Raw genomic sequence first — 27,097 nt, 5'->3', positions numbered from 1 at the left:
TGGAAATTTGATAAAGTTCAAGTGTCATTTTCTCAACTTGTACATAATCTAGAGAGCTCAGGTATGTTTTGTTTTGTAACTAATTGTTAACGCTTAAATATATCGAAATATGAATTCATTTCAATCACACAATCTTCATTAATTACTGAGTTAGTAAGTTTTCAGATTTCAATAGACCACTCGGTATTTTATTGGAGTAGGAGGAGGGGGGGATCTCCACTTTATTGAGTTATTGGGACAATTATCACTTTGTATGATATTCAAAGTATATAGAAGCGGAAAAGGTTTTGAAATGGTATTTTATGGAGTATGAGGGGGTGTCACCATCGATCAATGGACTTAGGAATGAGTTTGAAGGAGGTAACATCTCATTATCATTATGTTAGTCACTACGAATCTTTTTGGTATCTACCATAAATCATGATAACATCGGGATTTCTAACCTTCAGAGATGGCTTAGATGATCCAAGTGAATTATATATAAAGAGAAAGATCCCTCAACTTTAAGGCTTAAGCCTAATCTTAACAGAGAACTCAAATCCAGGGATTCACATCCGAGTTCATTGATGTATAATAAGAAATTATCTAAAGAAAATGAGAGAGGGTCGAACTTGCACAAGGTATTCCTGAAAATAATGGACCTACTCCAAGCAATAAAAATTTATATAAGTTATTTCCTTATAACCCTTACTTTTAAACTTCAAAGGTTGCGATGATTGAATTTCAACTTTCCGCTTACACTCTCTCCTTGAGGTTGAAAGTAATAATGGGACGTACAAGCACAAAAATTGTAAACCATACCCCAAACTGAGTTATCTACCAAAAAGTGAATATCGTGTCTCATACGCCCTCTCCCCCTGTATAGAAGTTGTTAGTTAATGCGTAATATAAACAAGGAAAATAATTTTAGTTATCAAATGAAAATAAATAGAAAACATGTTTGTCAATGACTGCTTTCTAAATTACGGTCTTGTTATATAGACAAACATACATACTATGTAAGTATGTATGTAAATTTAATCATAAATTGTAATCAACGCTTCATTTTTGTAAGATAATTATTTTTATGACGCTATCTATTAAGAAAGCAGTCAATTAACTATACATTGTTCACCTTTTCCCGTTCTTCTAAATTAGAAAAAGGCGCAGGAAGGGACTACATTAACAAACTGCAGAGAAATAAATATGTTAAAAAATAACCATCTAAGAAATAGTTTGTACATATATGCTTACACTAAAGTAAAAAAGCTACCAAGTCATATAATTCATTGATTGGAGACTATGAATGGATTTGGAAGATGAAGGAAACTCTAAAAAAGCTGAGAGTGATTTAAATATAACACCAAAGGACAGAGATGAAAAAGTAAACTTGACTATAACTCATCCGAAACTTGGAACAAGAAAAGAAAAAAGTCAAGGAGTGAGTGAGAAAAATAATGATAACAATGAAATTGAAGGTTCCTCAGGCTCCAATGATAACACCAAGGTGACTACCAAAGGTCAGACATATACATATTTGTATATTCTAAATATATTAAGTAAGGGTGATTAACCACATCTCTCATACGTACTGTATAAATGTAGTAATTTGTCTACAAGCTTTGAATATTATAATAATCAAACCTCAACAGTTCTTCATTTCAAAATAAAGAGGTTTTGAGATATAAAATGTGCCTTTTCTACGGGAGAGACACTTCCAATGTTAGTAATTTTCCTGCCTCCAAAATTAAATGTAAAACGGAATTTTTACTTGTACAATCAAAATACATTTTAAGGCATAGGATATTTTTATTTTGAAAGGAAGAATTGGTGAACTTGAAGATTATAAAAAGTAAAGCTCTTAGAAATAAGGCGTCTTTTTCTCGTTTCCGAAATTATACACGTAAAGAGTGGGAATCCAAGACATGCATTACCACTACTAAATTACGTAAAACGTGATTTTAATGGTATGAAAAAAAGACAACTCCAAACCATTTAGTGCTATATTTAAATACCATACCTAGCTATATTTTTTATTTAATATGTCCTCCTTCACAAGCAATAACAATCTCGAGACGATGAAGGCCATGCCCATTAAGTCTGTCCTGGACTCTTTTATTGAAAAAAATGTTTTTTTTTTAATGCATAACCATAAAACCTACTTCTCAGTATGTTGTTTGATGAGCATGACCACATTTGGGAGTTGGCATTGCAAGGAATAATAAAAGTTAGGGTAAATGAATTTTGCAGAAAAAGTCGAATATTTAAACCTCCAAAAGTAAACTTTTATGTAAGAGACTACACCAAGATTATTGTGTGGTATGTATGCCAAGTTAGAGCACCGCCGGTTCTTTAAAATATTTCTAATGAGGACCTTCAAATCATGGGCAAAAAAAAAAAAATTATAAATTGTTGATTTTATTTGTCACACATAATCAGTGGAAATATGTTTTAAAATGGTCACAAAGTGTAACTAACAGTAGTTCTAAATATGGCTTGACAAGAAATAGATTGCAATCTTGAGCGGAAATCCCAAATTTTGAACACATTTTTGGCATATTTTCATAGATCTTTTGTTTGCATAGCTTAAAAAAAATATATTAACGGGACAACTTAGTGTCCATGGTGTGTCACTCTGTAATGATGACAGCTCTGGATGAATACAAATTTGGATGAAAGGTGCGGCTGACATTCTTTTCCAAGACAGCTCAAACTGTAAAGTCTAGGGGATTGAGGCCAGGGCTGGAAGAGGGCCACATGAGGCAAGTCGGAAGAAAGGTAAGCCACATTGTTGTTGCAGAAGTTTTGATTTTTCTTGGCTGCAAGGGGATGGAATTGACTTCTTGATACTTTAGGACTTCCAAATGGAGATGCCAAGGGTATTTCCAGCCTCTTCAGTACTGAAGGAGGAGCCTTTTTCGTTGTTACTCCGATATTTTTACACCAAGAGACATTGGATGAAAACAAAACTTGTTTATTTTGGTTCCAGCTGTCATTTAGTTGCTGAATAAAACTCGTTATTAATAACAACCTAGGATAAAATCGTAATTAATTGTTACTGCATTTTTTGAGTCCAGACTCTATAAAATATGTTTTATATAAATATGATTTAAAACAAAAAGGAGGTAATTGTAAGAAAGGATTATGAGGAAATGAATTAATAATCAATTAGCACTAAGTATTCACTCATTTATTATTTTTTTCAAAGAAGGGATTTGCGCTAAGTAAAGAGTCCTTGGAATGGGAGTCCCTACCGGGGTCTCCAAGGAGTCTTATAGCATATATGTTTATATTTATGGTGAAGGCATTTTGAAAGTAGTCAATAAGCCTTTTATGCATGATCATTTTAACTTTATAGTAGTGGCTAATATGCAAAAGAGTAATTTATGGACATTGAACAACATCTGTAGTGTGCTCTAGCAATAAGCTAATACATCGTTATAGAGTAGTTATATTCATTTTTTTATAAATGAATACCTATGTAGATTACAATGTATATATACATATATGAATAATGTAATGTTTTCTCTGTAAGTGTATATCCCTCTATTATGTATGAGTAGGTATAGAGTATATATATATTATCAATTAAGTACATATAGTTTTAAATGGATTATGTCTAGAAACCTTTTCCTGCTATACATAAATAGCTTTAGATAAATTGAATAGCCTGAATTCACATAATTAAGAGAATATATACATATATTTTACCTTGGTTTACCACATCCATTATGTATCTACAAGTATATACGTGTATAATTTTGTAAGCAAACAATAGAAAATTTAGTTCTAAGGGCGTTGCATATTATAATTTTCAAGCCGCAACGATTCTCCTATTCAAAATAAAGATTTTCTGTGATTTAGAATGTGTTTTCTTTGTAGAAGTGGGGAACTAAAACTTGTTGTAGCATTTAATTACGTGGTTTCATTATACGCTCAAACGACTGCTCAAACAAAATTAGACGAGTTTCGTTTTCATCCCATGTCTCTAAGTGTAAAAATGTGCGAGGAACAACAAAACAGTCGACTCCACGTTGATGTCAGTACCGTGAAGGCTGTAAAACCGTTGGCATCTCCATCCGAACTCTATACAATATCAAGAAGTTAATTATAGCCCCATACAGCCAAGAAGAACCAAAACTTATACAGCAACATAATGGCTCACTTCTGGGCTGCCTCCATGTGGCCCTCCTCCAGCCTTGATCTCAATCCTCTGGACTTTGCAGTTTGAGCTGTCATCATGACAGCTTGATCCGTCATGGACACGGCCTTCATCGTCAAGAGCTGTTAATCTGTTCACCAGCGTGTCGAGAGTGTTATTGCTTATGAAGGAAGACATATCAAATAAAATTTTTTGGTTAGATTTGGTATTTGAAAATATTACAAATTTGTTTTGAGTTGTCTTTTTTCAAGTACATAAAAGTTGCATTATTACGCAATTTTGTAATACCTATCCAAGTTTTGGGTCCCCATTCTAAATTTATGTAGATTACAAGAACGAACAACTTCATGCAAAAGCTGCACTTTTAATTTACAATTTTATTACTGCTATTAACACAAATTTCGTTATAAATCCTTAGTTACAATTAAACATTCCATTTTTGAACCCTTTACACAATCGTATTAAACAAAAGATAAACCCTATGAGTGCAAATGCATCACAAGATTTAAGCCACTTTAATGCATACATTCAGTAAATATGTATTAAAGTATAATAAACTTTTCAATTCATATATGTACAGCTATTCAAACTGAAGTAAGTTTATAAAAGTACAAATAAATACCTATGATTGTAAAAAGGATCGACGTAAATTTCTATAATAAAGTTGAAATTAAAGAAACATTCGGTTATAGGTATAACATGGAATTTTTTATTTTTATATATATTTATATATGTAGAAACATGCATGGAAAATGATTTATTAAGAATTTTAAATTGGATACTATCTACTTCAATATATAAACATCAATTAAATAGTCTTAAGAGGCTTCACTATTCTAAATTTGAACATAATCTCATATTTTTCTTAAATATCTTACATTTTATACATTGTTTTACCTTTCTTTCAAAAATAAACATTTTGCTGATATTAATTTGATTTGATTGTATTTGATCAATTGATACAATTTTAATTACTCATGAATGCATCCATGTTTTTCTTGTATGACTCTCAGGGGATACAACTATAAGTTTATTTTTACTTTATAAGTTATATGGCTAACATTCTTAAAAATGACAGTATTTTAAGAAATATTATGTATTTCTACCAATGTTGAAAATATGGTAAATATGTAATATTTATCATATTTTTATGAAAAATATTAGAGTAGACATTAATTGTACTCGCGTGTGCATGTGTTGAAGGTATTTCCTTATAGTCGGTATCTGATAAAGAAACGAACATATGATATATTTTTTTGCGTTTTAAAATTCACCATAAAAGACAATCTAATGTTGGATCCTATAGAAACTAATTATTCGATATTTATGTACAGGGTGTTGGAAAGAAATCAGGTGCTTTATATTTCCAGATTTTTCAGGCATATATGATGACAAAATTTTGTTGAAATATATTTATAAACGTTTCACTTGGTAGTGAATACGCAGCCATGAAGTAATTAACAAAAGATCTCAAGCCTATTACATTTTCAGAGGCAGAATATAGGTGTGCTGCTCTGATGGTTTGGGTGAACAACGATCTGGATTTTAGTCATGCTGAGGTTGGAGACCGTTCATGGGTATGACAATAGCACTCTGCCCCTTGCTACACCTCCAAAACGACTCAAAATTGGTCCAGGAGTACTGCTACGGCTGGGTATCCAAGGATATTTGGCCTCTTAACTCCTCTGACCTGAATCCGATAGATTATTTCCTTTGGACCTACCTGAGTCCACAGAAGTGCTCACATCCCCCAAGAAGTCACTGGCCAGCCACATTGTCCCAGAATGCAAGAATTTAGATTGGATTCTAGTTGACAGTGCCTGTGCATGTTCAAGACACAAATCAAGGCCGTTATTGAGCCCAACAAAGGGCAAATTGAATAAAATATATTTTAAATGATTGTATCTACTGCTTAGTTTTTGTTTTTTGAATAAATCTTTAAAAAATAACATTTATGTTAATTGAAAGTAAATAGATCAAAAGCGCCAGATTTCCTTGCTAGACCCTCTAATTGAAGTGTTTTCCAATCTAAAAGTTTTAGTAAATGAAGGGCAATTTTACCAGAATCAGGTAGAATACTAAGTTGACTTTTTTTAAATACCACATATATGACCTCTTTTTTTAAATTAATAGGAGGATTTATCCATTTTTGAATAAATAAAAAAACAGATAAAAGCAATTTGAAATTTGATCCCCTTTAGGTAATGCAATTGTTAAACGGCTTCCCCAATTGAAAGAGATTGAAGAAGAAGAAAAGGAGGGCTCAATTCAAAATGATTCGGTTAATGGAAATCCAATACAAGTAAGTTCATTTAACTTTCCCCATTGTATATTTGTACGAGTATATTGCGCATATACAAATTTCACATGTATTTTTTTAAATACATATAGGTAGCAAAGAAGAATAATGAAGAAGAAAGTACTTCAAGTGTAAAAAATGTCCAAAATAATGAAACTAAAAAGTTTGCAAAAATTAAAATGGATATGCCAACGGTAAGAACCTCGGGGTTATTTGTATATCTACGTTATAAGGGATATTAAAAATAAATAAAAATAAGTATTGGAGCTATAAACAAAAGTAAATTCTTTTAAAATCTCCTTTCCAACTTAAACTGGGAAAATTAATAATGAATTTCAATTTGTTCATTTGTCAATTCCTAATGGATCATAATTCCTTGTTAGCCTTTAAAAAAATTACATAATTTCAAACAACAGGATTATTATACAATGCTTAAATAATGTAAAACAGAGTTTACCGTGACGTAGCTTGGTGTATAACAGGAGAAATTATACTATTTAAGTCAATGTGCAAAGGTTCAATTCACAGTTGCTCGACAGAAGGAAATATCTATTACGAAAAAATTTGTAGACTGATCCATAGATGGTGTCTCTAAAATTAATTCATAACTTTTTAACTAGTATCAATCTTCAAATAAATTATCTAAAGGTTTTTAGGTGGGGAAAAATAGTTTTGAAAGATGAAGCATTGTGAGTGAAGCAACTTCTATTATTGTTACAAAAATGATAAAACATCAACAGCTGAAAAATGATTTGCTAAACTTAAACGAGGAAAAATGAGTGTACTAGACGATGCATCCATTGGATGTCAGAAAAAGTCAAATACCCACAACAACATCGAAAAAGTTAATAAAATTATTTTGAATGATCATTGAGTAAAGTTGATTGACATTGCTGAGACTCTAAAGGTATCAAAAGAACATATTGAACATATCCTGCATGAATATTTATTACTCTTTTTATCAAATTTAATCAGAATATACTTTTTTTCCTTATAAAAATCATATACTTTTATAGAGTGGAACCTTGACTATGTGATCCTTCAACAATGTAAACTTTTTGGGGTTAGAAAAAATTAACCAATTTAACTATTTAGTCTAGAATTGATTAAGGTCGATACGATTCAAACAAAAGAAAAAGTAATGCATACTTTTAAAAAAATAAATTATTCATAGATAATCCTGGTTTTTCCTTAATTTAGAATTTACACAACTATTTTTTATTACTACGCACCTTAAAAGTAAATAAACGGGATAGCCATCTTAGTTCAAAGCTACGGAAACCACTATTTTATGCGGTAACAGTCTTATACCCATAACACTGGGATATATTTTTATATGTAAAAATTACATATACGTTAACAAAATAATTAAAATATAAGAGATGAAACGACGTAGCTTAATAAACAATGCACACAGGATAAAATATACTTTTTGCTAAATGTGTGTAGGTTTGCGCCCGGATTGTTCCTAGAGAAAGAAATATACTTATGTATATGGACTTCAAATAAGATTCCAATACTAGATTGAGTAAAGGTAATACTTTAATGTTTAATTATATTTAATTAGTACAACTCCATCTTACCAATAAAAGGAACATAAACAAATTTCATTCATATTCCTAAAAAAAAAAGTTTGTTCATAATTTGGAATACATTTCAGATCTGCAACTTTCATTCATCTGATTTGGTTTATTGTGTGCAGTATAAATATAATCGTATCTCTACTTATTATAAATGTAATTTGGCCGTATTTCACTTCAAACCTGACATTTTCTTTTAGTAAAGAATAACAACATTAACATTTGTTTTTCTCACTTTTTTTCATTAATTTCCATTGTGATCGTGATGGATATTAAATTATCCGTGTTAATATTAATGAAAAAATATGTATTTAATATAAAAAGAGGTTTAAATTACTACTTTTCCTTATTTTTTAAACACAATGTTTTCCTACGTTGAGAAACAGTGAGGCTAAATTACCTTTTTTGTCATATTACCCAGAATGTAGATGCGACATTGATATATGATTTATTTTTTGCAAATAAGAGTATTTTTATTGATCTTAGCTGTAATATTAATTTTAGTTTTTTATTTATTTTAAAGTTCCTTTTATTAAGTGATACATATTAATATAATCCTTATTTTTCATTTTAAAGAAAAAGTAAATTGTATTACAACGAAAAAATTCAGATACTCAAACAATCAGAAATACTATATTGACCTCCAAATTGAATCAAATAAGTATCATAACTCATTCCTAAAATGTATTGCAAGTGGATAAAGTTGTGAAGATTACTGTTATGTGGAGTGTTATGAATCATGTCTAGAAATATTGGACAACAGATAATATAGGAAAATATTTTTAAAGTTAGACAAGAAAAAAAAAAAAAAATTCTTAGAAAAATAATTCAATATTGCTGAAGGGTATAAAAACTTCCATACAAATACCATAACGAATATTTTTGAATATTTGTTTTCCCAGATGGCTTCACGATTAATTATAAGTAAGGGTGTACTTGTTTAGCCACTGAAGGATTTATTGTTTTCAAATCAATATAAAGTTCCTTCATTTTATGTACTAATTTAATGTATCAAAAACTTGTGGATGTTGCTAATCGTAGGAATGATTATATTAAATAAACTTGAAAAATACATGTCAATATTCAATAAATTTAGAACAAATCCACTACTCCCTCAAATGAAAATATAAGTTGGGGCATGGTGGTTTTCAGGAACGTGATATATACATGTCCAAGCCAAAAATTAATTTATAAATTACTAATAGCATTTTTCAAAAATATTGTCGTCACTATATAAATTGCAAAGAAGTAAGGGGTCATAACCCCCATGACCCCAGCGGTGGGAGCGGCGAGCCTGTAGTACAAATTACATTTTCATTCGTCGAGTATACATCATTTATCATCGTAATGTGTCGAAAAAAAAAAAAAACTACAGTAAAATTTGTTTAAATGAACAAAAACCTAGTGTTTGGGGTAGGGTTAAAAACTTGAGTGCTTTTAAATTCCTCTTCGAGGCCGTCTAGCCTCATTTCTAAAAGTTGGCCAATTTTGTACTTAGTGCCATTTGAAAGAACTGACAAAAAGCTACAATTTAATGTTTGTTTTATTTTTTGTACGATCAAAAATGTTGGAGCAATCTTCTCCGCGCACAAGTCGATCCCAAGGAGATCTTGGCCATTGTCCACCATCTTCAACACCAGGAAGTAGATGAACAAATTTGGCACGGTCTCCCGGAAGTGGAAGCCATAACAGAAAGAGAAGTGCCGAGTAATTAGCCATGGTCAGGGAGCAAATTTAGAAGGACCCGACGAAATCCATGAGGAAAATGGCAAACAATTTGCAGATGCATCTCAACATCATCAGGAAGGCCATCATCCAAGACTTTGGGCCTGAAGAGCTTTGTCCGGACCCCAATACATCTATAGACCGTGTTCAAGTAGGCAAGGAGGGTAGAGAGGGTGGAGAAAGCTCTGTGGTTCTTCAATCACATGAAACCATGGCAATAGCGTCAAAATTTACTCCAACAAGAAGATCTTCACAGTGGAGGCTGTACTGAGCTCACGTTGAGAAAACATTCAAGATCAAACATCCAGCTCATGTCATGGTCCTCGGTGTTGTGGCGCCAGACGGCACCATGATGCCTCATACTTCTTCAAGGCAAACTAGAAAGTCAAAACGGACGTCCAAGAAGGTGCAGTATTTCTGTAGGCAGAACATGTTTTACTTATTCCTCACCTGATATGAACCTCCTGGACTTTGCTGTTTGGTATGTCTTAGAGGGTATATCGAACAAGATTTTTGACCCGAATATTGATGTCCTGAAGGCTGTGATTACAGAGAAGTGGAACAACTTATCATCGGGATTCACCAAGGCCAGCTGTGCTTATATTCGTCCCTGTATTGAAGCCATAATTCAGAATGGAGGGGGACATGTGGAATAAAAAGTGTAGAAATTTTTTAAATTATCAACTTTTAGATCAAAAGTTTGACATACAAATGGTACAAAAAAAAAAAAAAGTTATAATTGAAAACTGCTTTTAAAAATTTCTTATTTTTGAGTCCTCGCGTTGTAGTTCTGTCATTTAAATTTGTATCATTTTTTAAGTATTCCATACATTTTGCAGTTGTTTGTACATTTTTAACATGAGTTTGAGATTACAACAAAATATAATTTGTTTTTCTTATAATAAAAATGTTCAATTATATCCCTCTCTAACACAAATTATGTTCGAATTAGATACCCCATATTTAGCATAGAAATAAAAAAAAATTCATATTAACGTGTATTTAATTGATATGTCCCAAATTCGGTTAATCAAGCACACAGACAATTATAATTACCTGGTAAAATATGTCACATTGGGCATACAAATGCAAAATGCCATCCTAAATATTTATTAGTCGATAATACTTAAAACAATGATTACATGAGTATATAGCTCATAGGATTCATTGCACAAAAATATTAGAGCAGATGAGGAGGAATAAAAAAACGTGCATACTATTGATTTTTAAATGTATCTGTAATACCATGTATGTTTTGTGCAATAGACAGTGTCAGTGTGGCTCAAAACGTGCAGTTAACCTGTATGATAAGTTTCTAACAAATGCATTCACAGTTATTGGATTTATAAGTAATTTACCAAATGTGCATAATTTGGCAAATTGGCCTATAAAGGGTAATAAAAAACATTACATTATCTAAATTTAGGGGATCCAATTTTGAATCAGTTTTGACGCCTGTATTATATAAAAATAATAGCTACAATATTATATTTATGGAAGCTACCGTTGTGTACTTTAATTCTCACATTAAAAAAAAAGAACAATCCAAGAAATCAATTTTTATTTCAAATCAGTTAATTAAATTCGCACATACCTGGATAAAAAAATTTGGAATATACAAATAAATCTTAAGCAAGACATTATCTAGCTAAATAAAGAATTGCAATTAATCTGATTGAATGTTTTATGAGAATTCTAAACAGTATTGGCGATTAAAAAATTTAGATTCAAATAAAAAGAATAATTTTAATAAATAAATCCAAGGGGTTCCCCCAATTTATTAATGTAGGTTTAAAAATAACCATATCACTATAATTTGATCAATGATTTTTTTTAAATTGTTATATACTAATTCAAGTTTTATAAGCGACTCGCAATTAATCCTTTCTTAGCAAACCTGACCAAAACGGAACCCAAAGTTCCGTCTATTTTGTTTATACTCTACAGGAGTTGGAGCATGATTGAATCATTATAGAAAGAGAGTTAAAAAATATTGAGTCAATATATAGAGTCTATTTATTTATCTGAATACTTTTTTGCCTATCGTTGTTTTGTATCTGAGGGTTTTTTTTTGTCCTAGAAACGTTCCCTCACTCTAACAAAATATATTTTCAATTTTTAGTGTGTAGATATTTTTGGAACAAAAATTTCCACCGCTTTGTCTGCCAGATAGTTTGAGAAGCTCTTTTGTGCGTTATAATTGACCAACAATTAGTAACACACTTTGCAGAGTACTCCATATTATCAGATTTAATAAATAGTCTTTATATGTACTCTCAGACTCTTAATCCCATAACTGATGTTTTAATTTTACACTGCTTGTTGATAGGAAAGAAATGCCGTTACAGTTAAGCAATGGCTTGAAATATCTTTTGGAAACTCCATGCGATAAAGCATTTTCTTAAATAAAATTTTAAAAAGCCATTTTTCAACGACCAAAAAATGTTTTCTTTGTTAAATCCGGGATTTTTTCAGACAATTTGTTATTTTATTTTTTTCCAAAATGAGGATGAACTTATTATTAAAGAAATGAAAACAAATATTCAAAACGTGCAAAATTGTTCTAATCCTTTCATTCTTCTAAGCAATTGACCTTCACATTTAATATTTACAGTCATACCTCCAACATAAATTAACTCTATTTGAACCATTTTAAGAGACAATGAACTTGCATTTAGTTTGTTCATTTTTTTTATTGACAAATTATTATTAGGTTGCTCACCTACATTTGAAATTGATTACATCAATATAAACTTTAAGTGCATTTGAATGCATTTATTTATGTTATTATATGAATCCAAAACCATATAAATGTTGCTTTTATTTATTTCCCAAAAATATAATTGAAGGGGAGAAGTATTCATTGTTGGAAGTACAAAGTTATATCTGATATATATATGATATATTTATGAAAGATTAGACCTTTGTTCATACATACTTTTGATATATGAGAATATAAATATGTATCTTTTATTTTTTGATATAAATAAACATTTATGTTTAAAATTAGACCACCAGAAAAGGACCAATTCTTTCGTTTATTTTTGTTATGTCTTAATTTCGGAAATTCTATAAAAGTATAAAGTATTCATAAAATAATATTGGAAAAATAAATAAAAATGAAAGGCGTTAATAATAAAACATACAGGGAAATAACATATACAAAAATATTTAAAAAATTGACACGAATACTAAGAAAACAGTAAAGTTATAATACAAATTAGAGTAATATAAATTTCCACAGCTATGATTTATCCAAAGATGGATGAGGCTCTCTAAATATAATCACAAAATGTTTTAAATTTTTGGGGTGAAGATTTGATTCTGAGGGTATGAGCCTCACTATGTCAGAGACAAAGTCCCATAGTTCTCCATAGACTCTCAGTATTTTGATACTAATAGAAGCTTATCTTGCTGTGGTATCCATTAAAACACCTCTAATATCTTGTACTCTGATCGGTTCTCTCAATTTGAGTTATATGGCCTTGGTATTTAAAAGTCAGAAGTAGTGTAGCATGGTTTTTAGGAAATTTTTTCTCAGTGATAATCCAAAAATAATAATGGCCGATAGATAACTTGCCCGATTATGCCATTCAGATTGAGGATAGCGTTGATTTATATATAATTGTTAAAAAAGTGCACTCCATCCTCCACACTGGAACCTTCTATGGGATATCTTATACCAAGAAGGATCAAAAGAAATATGCAAAAGTGATTGGAGCTTTTAATAGTAAATTTCTAATTTCATCAAAAAAATGGTTTACTCATTGTAAATTATCCAGTACCATTCAAGTAAATTTTATAAAGGCCCCTATGATTTCACTCCCTTTTTTATCATCATTATTGATAGCTACAGTCAATAAACGATAGAGGGTCAAAGTCATAACTTAATTTTATTTTTGTAACCTCCGGTTATTGGGCAATTTTACATTTGATTTCAAATCAGAAAATAATATACAGTAACCAAAATAAGGAGAATGGAGCATATGTCGGACATACTATTTTTTAAGAAATAATGATAATTAAATATTGTAATGTAAAGGCTCTGGTTATGATGGACTCATTTCCCTAGAGAAGCTCAGGCATATATATAAAACTTGTATCCTTGAGCTATGGAAGTTCACTTTTTTTAAAGGTTTTGCTAAAATACGTAAATAAAGTGTTAAGGTTCCCTGGGTCTTTACCCCTTATTTATCAAAAATGCGATATTTAAGTTGAAAATGTTTCATTAAACTCACTAAAGCTATCATAAATGCGATTGAAAATGATTTCAAGGCTTTTTTCCGTCCAGGTATGTTTAAATATTATCTAAAAGTGAACATTTTGATGAGTACTTGACTGAATTAGGTTGAAAATACAACCAGCATTATGAAATTAAATATTTTTTATTATAAAATATATTAGTAAAAGTGAGAAATCTAGCAAAATTTTGAAGAAACACCAAAAAATTAATGTAAAATCAAAGTTGGACTTGTTTATTTACAAAAGTTGAACATTTTATGTTAATTTTTGTAAGAAAAAAAATTGAAATTTTTATTTATTCATAATTTGTTAAGATACATAAGTACAGGGTGTCCACGATAAATTGGAACTACTTTAAACTTCCTCCAGATCCATAATGTGGATATTCGGTGTTAAATCATACTAATATAAAAGGTTGCGTGAACAATACACTATAACTTCCACCACAATTGTTTTGACAACAAACAATAATCATCATGGAACAAACAAGGAGAGACGCCATCCTCGAATTGGCTCGCACGGGACACAAGCCCTCTGCTATCTACATGCTTCTTAACTACCCCAAGACCACGGTGTACCAGGTCTTCAATGCCTGGGAGGTTGAGGGGAAGGTCTGCCGCAATGCCCACAACATGAGAAGTGACCGAATCCGCACTCCCCACTTCCTTGAAGGCCTCCGGAAGTCCATCAAGGCTTTGCCGGGGACTTCCTTGTCCAGGATGGCCAAGAACCGTGGAGTGAGCAAGCAGCTGGTCTCCAAGGCTGTGAATGAGGACCTCGGATATAGGTCATACCGAATGACCAAACAACACATCCTCACAGCATCCATGAAGGCCACACAGCTCACCAACGGTAAGCGTCTCCTCAATGACCTAAAGAGCCATTGAGGAAAAATCATCTTCTTCTCCGACGAGAAGAACTGGACTGTCAACAGAAGCTACAACGTCCAGAATGACAGGTGGCTTGCCAAGGAGAGAGAATAGGTCCCTGCGGTCTTCACCACAAAATTCCTGGCCTCCGTGATGACCCTGGTTGTCATCTGTAGCACCGGTGAGCTGATGCCTCCTTTCTTCTTCAATCCCAAGGAAAGAGTTAACGCAATAAGGTACTGCGAAGTCATGGAGGAGTTCGTCATCCTCTGGATGAAGGATATGGCCGCTAGGAGGGAGTTTTCATATTCCAACAAGCCTCAGCGCCCGCACACATCGCCATGAGGACCACTAACCTCCTCAACTCCCACGACATCACTTTCTGGGATCGCCACACCTGGCCCTCCAACTCACCCGACCTCAATCCGTGTGATGACTACTGGTAGGGGAAGTTGGAGAGGGAGGTGTGCAAGGTGAGCCACAAGAGCATCGCGGCCCTGAAGGGCTCCATTACGAGGGAGGGGAATGCTGTCAATTCCGCGGAAGTCATCAGGGCATGCAAATTCTTTAGGGGCAGGATAGAGAAGATGGTGGCTGCTGAGGGAGGACATGTTGAATAAATTTCTTGTTTAATATAATTTCTAACTTTTTCATATTAACAAATACACTCCAAATTCCATTTTTATGAAGCAGGTTGAATTTTAAGATAGTTCCAATTTATCGTGGACATCCTGTAGAAGACTAGATGTAAAATATTTTGGAATTAAATAGTTATATACATCAATGCCCTATTTTCACAAAATCAGCATTTATAACCACTTTGAAAAAAGAAAGAGTCAAAAACGAGTTGAATTATGAAAAAACCAAATGTTCAAATCTTCTTCATATCATAAGGATATTTTAAATATTATTTTTAGTAAAGTTGATGATTTTTTAAATAAATTTTTGAATATTTTCATGATTTCGGTCAAGTTTTACATTTCTTCAAATAGGGTCCTTGCATATTTATTTAGTTGTACGGAGAACAATATAACGTACACTTTTGCTTCAATTATTTTTTTAGAATGTTTTCCCTTATGGAATTTGAAAAAAAGGTAAAAAAGAAAAAAAATATAATATAAATTCAACTATCATCATTTTTGAAAAAAATAAATAAAAAAAAGTCAATTTCCCTTCTTTTTGGTTCTTCAGAGCCAAAATTTGCTATATTTACTTCTTTTGAACATAAGAAAACCCATAATTTTCTAAATGCTAACAAAACTATCTAGAACTTTATTTTGTTTTCATTGTCGTAATTGCTTAATATCACATACATGACTCTTTCAGGTGTTTGTATAATATATGGATTCCGGATCTTACAGGTTGTCATAATATGTTTCATAAGAAAGCTAATTAGGAAGTAGGTATTTTTTTTCAGGCAAAACAAAATATATATATCTAATTGCCTCATTACAAGATATTTTACAATCCATTTTTGTTTAGAACATAGTAATTCTATCATATACCAAAAATATATATTATGTAATTTGGTTAAAATCCTTTTAATATACTGTGGATAAGTGAAACAATTTTTTTTTTTGCAGGGATAACATCTTTTATTATGTTTATTATCTTTTAATCAGTTCTATTACTGACAGTCCGAAGGACCGACTGTCTTAAGGACCACTTCTAAGATTGGAATGGACCAAAGAAATAAAGAATAACACAAAACTAAACTAAACTAAGAAATACAACTGATTATAAGAAGTACTATTATGTTCTAGTTATAGTCACGATACCTAGAGACAAATGATGTTAGAAGCACTGTTGCATAAAAAAAGATTGAAAATAACTCCCAATTTTGTCAATTAATAGGTATAAATCTAGGAAGGATAATAAAAGAACTACATATATCTCCCGCCATCGAACACTCTAGGCTGGGATAAAAAAAAATCGTTACATAGCATCTGCATGGGGTTGTAGACAAAATGATGACTCATATACCTCCCCATTTGTCTCTAGAGTACAAATTAAAAACAATCATCATTTGTAAAATAGTTTTTACCGACTAATTTATCTTACTAGTATTTAACTAGATTTAAGCTATTGTAAATTATGATATTTCAAATCTACATAAGCTAAATATTTTAGGTTTTCGAAGATGGCAAGAGTTACAGATCGATTTTGATCAAGCTTTGTACGAAGATTATATATGATCACAGTAAGGAGTTATTACATTTTGAGAGGTTAATGTCAAAAGGTCAAGGTAACACAAAACGTAAAAAAAGCATACCATAATTGACCATAACATTTGAGCAAATTGAGATACATAACTCAATTTGATTTTAGGTGGGGGTTCTGCCTCTAACAAGTGTTCATTTATATTATTTATAGTACAAATGCCATACTTTGAAGAAAGACAAATAAAAAATGGTACAAACATCACTTACGATTGCAAGTAAATATATATATCATATATGTTAACTTTTTATGAAAGACATATTGTCAATAAAGAAATAATTAAATAATGCTTTGCTCATATATTGCAAGTAAGTTTGTTTGATGTTTTTAAATTTTTTATTACACTACACATATATAAATAATTATAAAGTCAATACAATGCAAACTACTTAGTGCAAACAAAGATTAGTATAATATTAAATATTTTCTTCTTTAATTTAGATGTATCATACATTTGTTGAATGTTCAGCTTTGATAGTATTTAAGTTAATTTAATAAATGCAAATTCTATCCATTTTTGTACGTCGTGGAATAATAATCGTAATTCAATCGTTGTTTTGAGGGTACTAGGAAACTTCGTGGAGGAGATTGCCAGTTAGGAAAACTGTCTGGGAGAAAATTGACAGTTAGTAAAATTATCTAGGAGAAAATTACTTACCTTGTTCAAACTTCAAAAATGTATAATAACACATGTTTTATATTATTTATGACAAATAAATAAACATATACATATGTTCGTTGCATCCCCAAAGGAGTACCTTCAAGTGTGATTAATATTATTTCACTACAATTGCATTGCATTTTTTTAAAATTCAATCCAATCTTCGCAAAAATGGATCGAGAGTATTGGGAGGGAGGAGGGGGTTGATAAATAGCTTATGGTCTTAAAATATGGTTGAATACCCTCCGCCCTCAGATTGGGATTGCTAAAAAAACCCGCCAATACATCCAAGGAACCATTGTAATACCAAAAAATAGTTACAAGGCCTTGGTTTGCGTGGAGTACTTGGGGGTACCCCTGAATCCTTAAAAACTACCGCCAATTCATCCAATATATCCAAAGAACTTGTTATGGAAAATCGAATTCAAACCTTGTTTCTTCTTCTTCTTCTTTGTTTTGCTAAGAAAAAAATGAAGGAGAAAAAAATTTACCCCCTTTTTGTCCGGAAAGGTTTCTGTACGAAGTAAAAAAAAATTATAAAATAAACTTTTTTTTTCTTATTTATAAAAAAAGCTTTATGTGTTTTAAAAAATAATATTGCACGATGTGTAATTTTTTCCTAAAATTAAATCCCTTACTTATACAGCGAGATAAACGTTGCGCACCCCCGGATTTCTATTTAATATTCCCAACTTTTGAGAGGTCAGAATACGTGATAACTCAATTTTGGGCTCCCGTGATACCCCTAATATACAGCCTAAAAAACGCTTTAACTATAATAATAGTATTTAATAACATATATACCCGTATGAATTTGAGTGCTATTGGAATGTGATTAATGTTATTTGGAAAACAATTTCCTAAGTCTTATGTGTGTTGAGATATTTAAAAACAAAATAAAAGATTTCATTTTTCAATTCAACAATGTATATAATATAACATAAAAAATATTATTCCTTTAGGCAAAATTCTATATATTTAATAAGAATATCCACAATTTATAGCTTTAATAAAAAAAATAATCGATTAACTTAAACCTTGATGAAGAATTATTGTGTATTTACTCACTATGAAATCATTATAGTGATGAATGTATATTAGACTATTTCAAAAGGCAGTCACAACGGAATATTAAATTAAGTACATATTAATTACCTACATATACATGCAGGGGCGTCTGCAAGATTAAGTAATTATTATTATTTTGGCGGGGGGGAATCTGAGTTTCTGGATTTTATATTTCAATAATTAAAATTTTTGGGAATAAATTTGAAAATTAAATTTCAAATATTAAATTTTTTGGAGGAAAATTATCAAAATTTGAAGCTTTTCACAAAAAAAAAAAAAAAATTGGAAAAATTAAGCTTCAAATATTGAATATAAAAATAAAAAAAATTAAAAATCCAAAGCTGTTCACAAAAAAAAAAGCTTTATGAAAAAAAATTCAAATATAATTTTTTTTTTGAAAAACAAAATTCAAAAATTCACAACTGAACACAAAAAATATCATAAACTATATTTTTTAGATAAACATGTCAAAAACCCATAGTTATTCACAGAATATTAAATATTTTAGAAAAAAAATTTCAATAATTATATTTCAAATATTAAATTTTTAAAAATCCAAAGCTATTTAACGAAAGTTTAATTTATTGGAAAAAAATTGAAAAATTAAATTAAATTTATACCATGAAATTTAAAAAAAAAAAGTTTAAATATTAAATTTTTTAGTAAAATGCAAAAATTCCTTGTTGGAGGGGGGCCTCACAGACGCACCTTCCAACATGGGTCAGTCCAAGATTTTGTTGAAATATAACTGTGTGATACCAAGACGAGATTTTAGTGTTCTTAATAATAATTAATTAATACTTCCTCTCTTTGTTGGCTGATTATTAAAATTTAAATTTGAGTAGGAGCTTTAGCCGAAACTAAATCATTTTTATTTTATTATCAAGTGTAACCAGACTTTTACAATTAAATTGACATACAATTAAGGTGCCATGACACCTTGATAATGTTTGCTGAATTGCAGTCACCTGCATTTTTGGAGCTAAATAGTGACGGTCCTAATAAAAAAGGATATTGTTTTCAATTTGTTAGCATGATCAGCTCCATGCATACATCGAAGAATGTATTTGGTCTCTGGAAGCACCAACTCCTCGGCAATATTGTGAAGTTTCTTGGCTTTGGCGATTCTGAGAATATAAGGTTTCAATAGCTACTATATTTTTCTGTGGATATTCGCTGCCAAAATCAAGCCTGTTTTTTTACAAGCCGATCTTTGTGCTCAATAAAATGAACATCCGTGACCACAAATACAGAATATTTAGTAGCAAAATGGCGTTTCATTTTGTTGAGCTTCATCAATTAGGATAAATTAACTTCTTTGCAAATAACCCACATGGCTTTTCAATTCACACGTCAACTTTAAAAAGTAAATAGATACTTTAAAAATGCCTCACTATATTTTATTCCCTTTTTTTTTTGCAAAATGTGTATGTATTCATACCTAAAGTAAATACAAATGATTCAATAACTCTGAAATGTCGTCTTCATATTTTACAATTTCCAAATATTCACCCATTGACCTCTTTAAATTTCAATACCTCATAAATTTTGTTTATCTATTTAGCATAGGCTGACCATTTACTGAGAAAATCTTATTTACCATTTCATATTCCATTATTCTCACATTTTGAAACAATCCAACCTATATAAATATGTAAATCTATCTATTTACCCTCTGATTATTTTAATAGATTAGGATGTACATACTTTAGGAGGGAAAAGATGGGTGGTACATACCTAAATACGCTTTATTTCTTAGAAATGTGGTTAGGATTTTCATCATACCTATGATGATAGTGCTATAATAAAATATGTATAAAAAAACCACGGAAATACCCCATTATCCAAATTTTAATCCTACCTTTAAAAAAAAATCATAAAATGCCCCTATCGGTGATTTATCTGTTAAAATACCTTTTGAAAAAGAAGGAAATCCCACATTATAAATTCATTATTTTCATGTGTAATTTGAAAATTTGACTCATCATATAAGCTTTTTCTTCCACACCAAAATTCCATAATTGATATCTGTATAAGTGTGTTTACTATTTTGGATATTTATCAGTAATGCAGACGACTTAAATATTCTTTATGTTTTCCTCAAACATGCCTACTCAGAAATGAACACTAAAATGCTATATCAAGGGAAAAATGTTTCATATCTACATTGATACAACAAAGTTGATCTGTATGAATGTACATTGAATGAGAAACAGTCATCTTTTGTCCTAAAAAAAAACAAAAAAACAATATAGCCATATCAATAAAATTTTGTTGGCTTTTTTGATTTAACATCGAGTGTTTGTAGCTAAGACTCTAGTGACAAAAGTACTCTCTGTCTCATCAAGTCATATTATTATTATTTTTTAATGATGGTATTATTATTCTTGTGGAGAGAACATTTATGTATTAAGTAACTAAATGTGAATGTGCTTAGGAAAAACGATGAGTTACAATAAGCATTTCTTGGTTAGTTATTTTCTATAATTATAAAGCAACGTTTTTCTGTTCGGCTACGCCTAATAACTCTGGGTAATGCGTGTTCTATTGTTAGTTGGTAATAAATGAATTGAAAAAAATATTTTTTCTTGAAAACAAATTTAGAAGCTAAAAATAGGAAACTTTACTCTACCAGATTGGAAAAAATATTTGAAAATCTGAGAATAAATTTTAAATACCATTATAATCACTATATTATAAAAGTTTAGGGTCTTTGAAATAGCCCACAACACAACCTCACTCGCTTGTGTCATTGAAAGTACTAATGACTTATTTAGGAAGTTGGAGGATATAACATGATATAAATAACTACTCATACTTATCACAAGAGTCATTATACACTTAATACAAGTTGTGGATGGACACATTTTCGTTGAATATTATATTGATGAGGCGTTGTGTCGGAATTTATCATATTTGCAACCCAAAAAATATGTAGTTAAAATAACTTATAATTGCACTTTATTGAATATTTTTGACTTTTTTAACTAGGCTCTTCAAGTAATGGGATACTCTCACACTTTAATATCTGATGGTGAAGACCCAAGGTCAGGTCTCCAATGTGCCCTTCTAAAAAAGATGAGTGAAATTCAAACACGAAAAAAAAAGCCCTCGCATTCTCATGGCTATCGCTATACAACAACCAAGGCACGGAATGATTTATGTCAGCTTCATGAGGCCTATCAGTTCCTCAGTTATAAGATTAGTATCATGAAGTCAATGGCTTCAAATTCTTCAAATATTGAATCTGAAAGTGGGGAAGAGAAGAATTCAAATTTATTTGGTCTTGATGAACAAAAAGCTAGCGAAAGAGGAGCTAAAGTTAGGCCTAAATCGTCATCTTTATCAAATAGAAAATTAAAAAATTCTACAGCTATTCGTCCAAAGTCTGTACCCAAATCTGCTCACTCAAACAATAAAAAGAAAGTACATATTCATAAATAAAATATTTAATTTCTGTTTTGTATATTTAAAAAATATCATTTTTCATCATTTAGATTTTTACTCCATCCTTCTAAAAATTAAGATCTTAAATGAATCTATTTTTTCATAATATTAAGTCATTATCTTTGTAATTCAAATGACATATTTTTGAAAGAATAGAAAAGGGTTTGAGACATAAATCCTTAATTGCCTTACTTGCATTTTTTTATAATCATATAATTTAAAATTTGTAAGTTCATTCATGTTTTACTTACAAATGTCCTATGGATAACTTTTTTCTAGTTAATTTATTCATAATTAGATGTATTAAGTTTAGAACTAGTTTATAGAATTTTCGTTTTCTCAAGACAACTCATTATACCTTCTACAATATTTAAATAAAAATTAAATAACTTTTTAAATTTTTTTTTGTTGTATCACCAATTTTTTATATATGAAGAGATATCATCAATCAATTTTAAATTTGTTCAAAAGTATTTTCTTCGTTTGAGTCACGACATAAACTTAAATTTACCATTTTTTTTCAAAATATTCTAGCCTATTTATATCTGCATCAATATTTTTTAAGACATACAATAATTCAATAATACCTTTTTCTTTATTTTAAAGTATTTGATAATTTCTTAAAATACTGAAATATAAAAACGCTAAAAAACCATTTTGTTACGGGAAAAATATTATAGCTGTTGATATTGATTTAAGCTATATGCAAGCAAAAAACAACTAAATGTTGGCTATCTGGTCTATTTTTTATTTTTTTTCCAGGGTGCTTAAAATATGTTTTTGCATTCGAAAAGTTTGGCTAAAATTTAATTTTCTCAATTTCATAAATTAACACCCCCCTTATTACAAGTAATATTTATTTTAGAAGTTTGGCGAGAGCCATCCAAATGGAGGTAATGGAGGTCCAGGAGGAGGGCCGCAATGTGATCGATCCACAATTTGTTCTCCTCAAGAAATGCTTTTTCAAGTGGTATGTTTATTTTATTTTTTGTATATTTATCTCTCTAAGTACGACCGGGGTGCAAATCTACGCATATTGAGTTCAAAAGAATAATTTATACCAAGCGCATTGCCCTTGCAGTACCTTGCAGACGCCCAATTTATGTGGGTTCACTGCTCCAGATTACGTGTACAATAAGTTCATTTCATTATTATTTCGACATGTTCATCTAGCCGAACGAGTGGCCTTCCAACGGCCCATATCTCAACCCCTGCAACTCATAGTTTTGGTCTGAGCTGAGGAGTTGCGTTAATCAGTCTCACCACAACAGCCTTGCCTTCATAAAGTGCTCCATCAAGCAAAATATGGTAAACCTTTACCAAAGTCGAGATTATTTGCCCGTTCTCTGCGTCTTTTGTCATCTCGTCTCTGTGGTTTTTGATAATGGAGGCCATATGGAGTCGAAAATGTCCAAAAGTACACATTTTCAAATTATTATTGTTAAAAACCTATGCTCAATTATTAAAAAAATAAAGTTATGGAGCTTTAAATTTTTGTAAGTACTTCAACTCACCTCTGTATAAGCAGTTTAAATAGAAGTATTTTTGAGTTTTAAATCCATTTTTAATATTTTTTATTATGTTGGATACTTGTATTTTAATAATACGAAGGGTTGAAAGAAATGTTTTTATAATTGGAGCTTAACAAAAATCATACAAGCCAAATTTAGTATTGTACATTACAGTGTACATAAGATTGAACAGATGACACTTTAAAGTTAAATATTTAACAACATATAAGAAGCAGTATCTAATTTCAGTATTTTCTACATTCGCAAACTGTTGATCTCAAAAAAAATAACAAGAATAATAAAAATGCTTAATATATTAGACCAATTACTTTTAATCAATCATCATTAATCATTTTCATTTAACTTAATTATATGATTTTATAATTTAATTTTCCTCCTTTTTTATATTAATGAACTTGAAACCAGATACACTTATCTCCAAAAACATAAATATCAACTTACATATATTGATAAAAAACTCTAGTATATTATTTGATTTTTTATTTGAATATATGTACGTATCATAAGATTTTTTTTAATCAGCAAATCTTCTAAAGTTTTGTTTAAAGATGCAGGTTTTCAAAATAACAGAGTAGGGTGAGACTATTCTGAATCTTTGATGATCATTTCTCAATGTCTCACTGTTTTCCCCTAACAACTATTTTTGCTAAATTTGTACTAAAAAAGGGTTTTTTTTTTTTATAGACGAAGAGTTATAAATTCATTGAAAAAGTTTATATTTTTGAAGATATGAAACATTAATTTTGTTTAAAGATGTAACTCGTTTTTTTTTGTAACATCAACAAAAAGGATATGAAACGTTGTAATAATTAAAAAAAATGGTTCCTTACTGATAAACTTATTTTAAGGGATTTGAAGTTAATTTAATTGTAAATCAAAAAATAGATCTTTAATCAACACTTTTTTATTCAGTATTTGCTTCAAATAAATAAAATCAGAGAACACATAAGTCTGAGAGTACTTGATTATGGATAATTCTTTGAAGTTTCCTTTTCCTACATAAATTTTTGAAATTTTTTCAAAATTTAATTTTTTGTGAATAGCCATGGATTTCTAAATTTTTCCTCCCAAAAAATTATTATTTGAATTTTTTCGTTAATAGTTATGGATTTTTGAAAAAATTTCAAAAAAAAATCTCTTTGGATTTTTTTTTTTTGCAAAGAAATTCCAAAGACCCCCCCAATAAATATATATATATATATAATCCTGCTAACGCCCCAGAAATGGTTTGATTTAAACTCGTTAATTTTTAGCTCAACACACTTAGTTTGATATTGTTTGAATGGATTTAAAGGTTATAATAGTCGAAAACTGTTTTCCATAAACTACATTTGATTTCTACCTGTCAAATGTTCATCGGTAGCCAGGGGTGGTTTTGTTCTGTTCTGGCTATAAAAAACTTTCTTGATATGAAGGGATTTTACATTAAATACTAAAGAAAATTCACGACGCTAGTTTTACAATTGTCCCTTGCGTAGAGAGTGTTACCATATCTCAAATTTCTACTCGCTTGGTGAGTTTGGAATTTTTGATAAAGTTGTATAAGTTGATAGGAAAATCTATATTAATATGGCAAAGTTTATCTTTATGTAAATATGAATCTCTGAACCAAATGACAGCAGTTTTGATCTTAGACATAACAATGTAGTGAATGTAGATCTAAAAGGTGTTTAGCATGTATCGTCTAGCGTGTACAGCAGGGTGCACTGTATATAGTGCTCCGTGGTGTACATCCTATACCAATATATAATATTGAAAAAAGGAAGTCTAATATACAGGGAGCATTGTATAAAATGAATGAAATCTAGCAAGCGTTTAGTTGAACTCATATTTAAAAACAAAAATAGGACGTACTTTATATCGAGTAGTCCATTAAAATCTGAACACTTTGAATTTTATACTTCAATGAGATATAATTTATTAATTAACAATGGAATTTCAACAAAATGAATACTATGAATCTATTAAGAAGAATCGAATGCATCTCATAACCGTATTGTATATGTTATGATATATTACAAAAAAAGTATGTTTTTGTGAAGTAAAGAAATAAATTGGAAAATTCAACCGTTAATGTGCATAATAACTAGGTAATATGCATAATAACTGAACAAGGCCTTGAATGTGCATAATATCAGAAAAATATCGTTAATGTGCAAAATCATTGGAATCATAAATTTCACATTATCTTCGGGGGCCCCTTTCCAGAGACACAAACTGATGCTCAGCCCATGGGATATGCAGCATGTCCACAGGGCTTGATTTAGAGTCCGCACCCTTCGCCAATTCATGTATTACAATCAGGGATGCCATCCACTGTAAACCTAGTTTATATCCAGGCCCACAGGTGGTCTGGCGTGCCAACGCTACTAACAAACCACAATCCACCGCCAATTCATCTAATATAATCATAAACGCCATCCACTCTAACCATGGTTGATATACCGGTCCCGGAATGTGTTGCGTGCCAACACAAATAACAAATGGGAAGGCCCCCCACCACCAATTTATATATTATTAACCCGTGGGTGGGATTTCAAATGTGTCTATAGTGGATGGGGTCTGAGATGATAGGCTCTAGTTCAGTTATTCTGCACCCGAACAAGTTATTTTGCAAATTAACAGATTTCTTACTTAAACTGCAATATAAATAAATATAGATATATAATTTAATTGTTTGTTTTGTATTTTGACAAATAATTCAATATAGTTTTTATTCATTCTCAAAGAAGATTCTTAAATTTGAAGAACTGAAACCATGAAATAAAAAATACATGGAATCTACTTGTAATTTTATTTGGCAATTTGCCATTGTGAGGCAAACGTATTTTTGAATATACAGCTCGAATAGAAAGATTCAGCTACTATAAAAATAGAAAGGCTAGGATGGGTTGGGTTTGAAGTATAAGTTTGTAATTATCAGCGTTAACACTACTTGTTGATTATTTTATTTATTTATTTTACATCAGCTGAGTTAAATAACTTGCCAAAAAATATTCCATAAGGAAAAAAAAAACAAAGTAAGAATTGGTTTGATTAATATAATCTTTTCCAAGCCTTTTATTTCTCCATGTCTTCTTTACCCAGCATTAATATATTTCCCGATTTTAAACAAAAAAAACAGAGACAAAAACAAAATGGAGTAATAAACATTATCTTCAATGTAATAATAACAACCATATGAAAAAATACTAGGCATTATAAATATTTTAGAACATTTATATACAACTTTACAATGTTTAAAATCCCCTCCAGCCCCTTTCTTTTTCCTTCATCTTTGGGCGTAGAAAATATACTGTGCTTTTGTCAAGAC

The 27,097-nt window shown here is 30.4% G+C and overlaps 1 protein-coding gene across 1 annotated transcript; it reads left to right on the top strand.

Moving 5' to 3' along the window:
* The first annotated feature begins 1,204 nt into the window (after positions 1-1,204).
* LOC139907112 (uncharacterized) lies at positions 1,205-24,918 on the top strand. Its single transcript, XM_071893193.1, has 4 exons — positions 1,205-1,499; positions 6,343-6,443; positions 6,533-6,634; positions 21,797-24,918. Exons 1-4 carry the CDS (start codon positions 1,286-1,288, stop codon positions 22,247-22,249), a joined length of 870 nt encoding a protein of 289 aa, XP_071749294.1. The 5' UTR covers positions 1,205-1,285; the 3' UTR covers positions 22,250-24,918.
* Positions 24,919-27,097: the final 2,179 nt, after the last annotated feature.

The sequence above is a fragment of the Lepeophtheirus salmonis genome, chromosome 13 (assembly GCF_016086655.4).
Source record: "Lepeophtheirus salmonis chromosome 13, UVic_Lsal_1.4, whole genome shotgun sequence".
NCBI lineage: Eukaryota > Metazoa > Arthropoda > Copepoda > Siphonostomatoida > Caligidae > Lepeophtheirus > Lepeophtheirus salmonis.
Note: the sequence above shows the minus strand (reverse complement) of the source record. Positions and strands in the feature narration are given on the sequence as shown.